Source organism: Mesoplodon bidens, assembly GCF_964165515.1.
Source record: "Mesoplodon bidens genome assembly, chromosome: 12".
NCBI classification, from domain to species: domain Eukaryota; kingdom Metazoa; phylum Chordata; class Mammalia; order Artiodactyla; family Ziphiidae; genus Mesoplodon; species Mesoplodon bidens.
In genome coordinates, this window is record NC_138168.1 from 72,719,300 (window position 1) to 72,725,299 (window position 6,000).

Consider the following 6,000-nt stretch of genomic DNA (forward strand, 5'->3'; position numbering starts at 1 on the left):
TCTGAGGTAAGAGGGGTTATGTTTGCAGAGACACAATTCAGCCCATAACATTCTACCTCTGCCCCCCAAAATTCATGTCCTTCATCCATGCAAAGTACATTCCCAACAACCCCCAAAGTATTTCCAGCATCAACTTTTATGTCCAAAATCTCATCTTAAATATCAACTAAATCAGGTATGGGTAAGACCCGGGGTATGATTCATCCTGAAGCAAAATTGCTCTCCAGTTGTGAACCTGTGAAACCAAACAGAAATTTATCTACTTCCGAAACACAGTGGTGGAACAGGCATAGAACATGCATTCCCCTTTCCAAAGAAAAAAGAATCATAGGGAGAAAAGGGTCACAGTTCTCAACCAAGTTTGAAAGCCAGCAGGACAAATTCCGTTTGAGTTTAAGACTTGAGAATAATCCTCTTTGGCTGAATGCCATACCCTCAGGACTCATCAGGAAGGGGGGTGTGGCCCTGCACTCTTGGTGCTGGTGGCCGCCCTCGGGGACCAAGGAGCAGCCAGCCGCTGAGCCACCTTCAGATTCATTCTTCCTTTATTTCAACCTGTCTCTGTCTCTTTCAGTCCAGGCTGGCTGTGTTTCCGCTGGTACAAAATTCTCCCATGTAATTCGTGGGGTTCCAAGTCATCAGATGAGAGGTCTCCCACAGGTCCTTCCTGGCTTCTACTGAGACGGTTCCTTGGATCCATGAGTCACATGCCTCATCTCTTTAGCAAATGGTTGTGCAGACACACCCTTGGCCTTCTCTCACATTCTGAGGTCCTGGGCATCAGGACTTCAACACATGAATTTGAGGGAGACACAGTTCAGCCTACAATTGCTGAAATATTCTGTGCTTAAGCTAAAAATTTATTCTAATTCCAGTGTGTCTGACTGGGGTGACCAGTCTTATTAAAGTCAAATTTTATACGAGGAGAAATGCAAGTGTCCAGAAGTGAAAGGTTGGGGCGAGGGCGGAGAAAGCAGGTAAAAGAGCAGAAGGGAGAGGGGGTCGGAGCCAGGCCCATGTGACAGAAACCTCCGCCTTTGTTCTCCCCAGCCTTCCATCCCGCTCATGTCCCACACAGGCCCACGCAGGCCTCCAGGGTTCCAGCGCTGCCCTCCAGGCCCCTCTCCCAGCATGGGGGAACCACATGTGTCTGACTCTCTCAGGGTCAATCAGCTCTTCCTCTACGTTTCTGAAAAAGCATCCTGCCTCAGCTTTGTGACAGGTTTCTTTCTGCTAGTTGTGTGGAAATTATACCTCTGGTTCTTCCAAATATTATTTACAGCTGTCTAATTTTTTCCCTCTACCTCAAAGCTGCCAAACTAAAGTAGGTGGGGAGCCACTTTCCCTGTCTGGGTCAATGAACACCCCCTGTTCTCCACCCCCACTTTTTAAGATTCCACTATTGCTGCCAACTCAACCCATCTGCAGGAGAACACTTAGGAGAAAAGAGACTTTGAAAAGAAAAGCAAGCAGTTATTAGCTTCTCCACAGGAGAGGGAACATGGGACAGAGCTGGGACCCAAGTCACGTGTGCTGTTTGAACAGAATCTATGTTGTGTTTTTCTGCCTTTGCCTTGGTTACCCAACAACTAAGCCGTCTCCTGCCTTCTCCCCCTCAACCCTATTCCGCCTCCCTTCAGACATCCTTACTCTTCAATGTGAAGCTTTTCTTCACATGATTTCTGAGAAGTACTTTGGAAAAAGTGTTATAGATCTCCGCCAGTTCCTTAGTCGTGAAAACCAAACCTAAAAGTCTAAGGACACCTGTTCTGAGAATGTTACTCGCGCTCCGCTGCTACCATCCTGATCACACAAACACATGGTGCTAGGAGCTGGGAGCTGGGGGAAGGCGCGGGGGTGTCTCTCCTACTCTAAGCCCTATCGTGACGACCCTCCATGTTTCATTCTACTGCTTTCCCACTAGTTCGGCCTTCTCTATGTTCACCGTTTATTAATTTATTCCATAAAGATTAATTGAACTCGTACTCTCAGACAGACACTGTGTTAGGTGCTTGGGATATAATCAGGAACAAAACAGTTAAGGGCTCTACCTTCAGAGAATTTGCAACTTATAAGAGAATACCAACAAAACCTGCAATGCAGTATCTGGGGTTCTTTTATTCCAGCAAAAAGGCTCTGAGAATCCGGTGTTAGGAGAAAGGTGTTTAAGTAGAAGCAAAAGAAAAAAGAAGTGGGGAGCATTTGCCAGATTTAACTTTAATTTATGAGAATGACTTAAACACTTTCATCTCCAGGAAAATGAAATATCACTAACTATTCATTACAGACAACAGGCAAGGTCTTACCAGTCCGGTACGTATGAGTCTTTCAGGAAAAAAAACCATAGTTCTACCAGGCTTGCGTAGAACAGAGGCGGAACTTGAGTTTACGTACACGTGGGTCTGGAAATAAATAGTTTTTGTGGCTAATAAGCTCTCTATGGGCCTTAAAAACAAAACAAGACAAATAAACAAAAAAGATCTGCTTTTGAAAATCCAGAGTCCTTGCCTTGGGAAGGGATGGGAGTAAAATACAAATAAATGAGGTCTCTTTGAAACTCATCAGCTCCACACCTCCTGTTGCTAGAAGCTGGTTACAAGGCAGTCTGGTTGGGATTTCTGTGCAAACTCAACGAGTCAAGAACTAACTTGCGTCCCTCACTCCCAGAGGCCTTAAGAGCTGGGTGTGTCTCAGAGAAGTTATGTCCTGATTTGGGGGGAAGGGGAGGGAGGGAGGTCACTGAGGAAGTTTCTGGAGAAAGTTGTAAACGACTTTTCTTCTTAGCGAGGAGAAAAGGGATGGGCATGCAAGGTGGGTGGGGAGAAGTGTGGAGAGATGAGAGTTCTTTTAAAGCAGCTTTGGCAAACCTGCTCCTAGTTTAATCTGATGTCCAAATAAAGAACTTTGCCTGTATTTCTAGGTATGGAAGAAGAGAAAGAGAAGCCTAAATTGGAATGAGATCTAAGTCTAAACGGAAGAGCAGGATGGAGCCACCAATGGAGACCAATGAAGACCCCCGGGGCATTGGTAATGCAGGAGAAACTTCAAAGAAACCAGTGGAATCCGCCTTCACCTCCCTGCCCCAGAGAGACGGAACACCTTTTATGCAGAAATATATATATATAAGAATAAAATACAGATATTTCCAAAATAACTTGCCCTCAATTGTTTTAAAGAATTCTTTCCGAATTCATTATTGATAATAACATCTTTTTTCTTTTTTTATTTACCTCTTCTAATTTTTAAAACTAAAATTGGTCATTGGATTTTAATTTTTGCAATTGTAATTCCATTTAATCAAGGAAGAAGAGAATCCTATTGTGTTTCTTGTTGAGAAATATGTGAAAGTCAAAGGAGCAGATGTGAAGCATAGCATTCATGTATTTATTTAGTCCTTACAGGAGGCTGAAGAATAAGCATAAGCCTGGAGGAAACGAGATGGATGTTCCCTATTGCAGTAATGTCACAGTTGTCTCAAACAAGGCAATATTAGTAATAATTGCATTGATTTAGTTAAAACCCTGAGTGTATTTGGATCTCATGATTTAATTTTGTGAAATATTTCCTAGATGCAAACTATAACTTTAATAAAGAGCAAGCAACCCCTAGCCTAATGCCTGCATGGTGCCTCTCAAACCCCTAACAACACTGGTGTTTCCTTTCTTATTTTGTTTCTATTACCTGTTGAAAATGGGTTTACTGAGCCTGGTTCTTGCAATTTTTTTATTTAAAAAATATGTATCTTTTTGACAAATCCCAAAAGAATAATTTTGTTGAAAAAAAAAGCTAACTTACAAAGTCTTTGACCATAATGATTTTTAAATAATACTAATGCCAAATAGGTAGTAGAAAACACATTAAAAATAAATCTTAGAGAAGTATAAGGAAGGAGCGAATAAAAATAAAAGCAGAAATTAAGTAAGGCAGCAAGAAAAAAAACAGCAGAATTGATAAATAAATTGATTAAAAATGCAGTATCTCATCTATACAAATAGCATTAAAATATGAAACTACTGATATATTAACTGAAAAGAGAGAAACACAAACCACTTGGCAATACAAGCACAGATGTAAACAAATTTTTAATTATAAAAATATGTCTTATAACTCTATGACAACAAATTCTTAGAACCCAATGAAATTCAAGGAAAATGGATTCAATAAGAATTAGAAAGCTGTAATAGACTGATATTCGTGAAAGCCATTTTTTAAAATATCTTTATTGGAGTATAATTGCTTTACCATGGTGTGTTAGTTTCTGCTGTATAACAAAGTGAATCAGCTATACATAAACATATATCCTCATATCTCCTCCCGCTTGCATCTCCCTCCCACCCTCCCAATCCTACCCTTCTAGGTGGTCACAAAGCACCGAGCTGATCTCCCTGTGGAAAACCATTTTTTTAAATGTTCAATTAACTATCTCCAAAAAAGGAGTTGGGTCCAGAGTATTTTATGAGCAAGTTCTTGAAAACTTTCAAGTAACAATTCTCATGTTTATTAAACTGTTCCAAGATTACAGAATGATGAAACACTTCCCAAATTACTTTTCAAAGTTAATAAAACCCTCAAAACAAAGGCAATATGCAAAAAAAACTTTTTTACTTGCTTTAGCTAAAATATCAGCAACATAAACCCAACACTATAGAAATCATTTTTGAAAAGTAAGGTTTATTCTAAAAATTCAAGGCTGGCTTTAATATTAGGATTTTTGTTAAAAACATTGTCTCAATAGTGCACAAAGAAAAAATCATATGATTCTCTCCACAGTTGCTCTAAGGCATTTGAGAAATTTTAACATTTATTTTTGATAATATCATTAGTAATATAAAAATATCTCATATCATGAGAAGAAATAGTCATCTCAAATACCAAAGGCATTCCCTTTTAAGGTCAGAAACCAGATAAAGATGTCCGTGACAGTGTTACTGTTATTTTTCTGAGATGTTGTGTGTTACATCTAGCATCAAATAAGTTATATTTTGACCTGAAGTGAGAAAGGTCTATGTTTTAAAAAAAAAAGTTTTATGTAACTATAGAATTGATATTATTAACAGAAAATTAAATGTTGTTTTAAAAAAAAAAAGGCAGGAAAGAAGAAAAACCACCATTTAAAAGGAAATTACTTCTCCAGTTGACTGTCAGAATGAAGAAACCTCAAGGAATGGAATACTTTTGAGGACTTTCTGGGACAGTTCATCTGGAGCCCTGTTACTACCCCTCTTCTTTAGAAAATAACACTTTCCTACTTTTTGCCACCAAACAACACCTAAAGGAGTTGACACCTGTGGGGCTTTAGACCTAAGGCTGATTCAACTCACTTATATTGCAGCACGTTGGATTTATATATCACTGTTAGGTTTGAAATAAGATTATGCGATCAGATTTGGGGTTTGGTTTGGTTTTCCCATGGTGGGTCATCTTTGCTTTGGGAACTCCAGGCCCTGAACTCTGGCCACACTTCTGGCAGGACACCCAGGGCTGTCTCGCCAGGGATAGGGAATGTGCTAAGACATGCCCACTCAGCCCAGGTGCTGCCAATGCACCCACTGACCCTTCACAGAAACTCCAGGCTTGTCCTGGAGCAGAATCCATCGGGATGACTCTACTACTTGCTCTATAATCACCGAGTGGTGAGAAAAAAATGACCTGCGGTTTCTCCCTCTGGCTTGGAACCTCTGGCTTAACCCCACCAGTGCTCAAAAGGATGTTCACGCTTTACCCTTTTCTCTACGTGCAAGTGTAAAGATGACTCCATCATCCACATTCTTGAGGAGGGGAGAGGAGGAAGAATGTGCTTCTAGCTCCACTTCTGGAACAAGAAATAATAATTAACTAAAGCAAATTAACCAGCAAGCGTTTAACAAGAAATTGTACCAAAGGTGCAGAACAATGAAAAGCTTCTCAAATTATTTTTCAGACTTAATATACCCCTCAAAATAAAACCAAAATTTTGCTTATCATAGATAGCATCATAGATAGATAGCAACCTAAATCTAA

General features: G+C 40.0%; 1 protein-coding gene across 1 annotated transcript in view; it reads left to right on the forward strand.

Annotated features, from left to right (window-relative positions):
* The window catches only part of AIG1 (androgen induced 1), a 241,464-nt gene extending 237,864 nt beyond the window's left edge, over window positions 1-3,600 (forward strand). Inside the window, exon 6 of the mRNA XM_081251379.1 lies at window positions 2,921-3,600. Within this exon, the coding sequence (XP_081107505.1) occupies window positions 2,921-2,958 (38 nt within the window). The 3' untranslated portion in view covers window positions 2,959-3,600. The remainder of the gene's footprint in view (window positions 1-2,920) is intronic.
* Window positions 3,601-6,000: the final 2,400 nt, after the last annotated feature.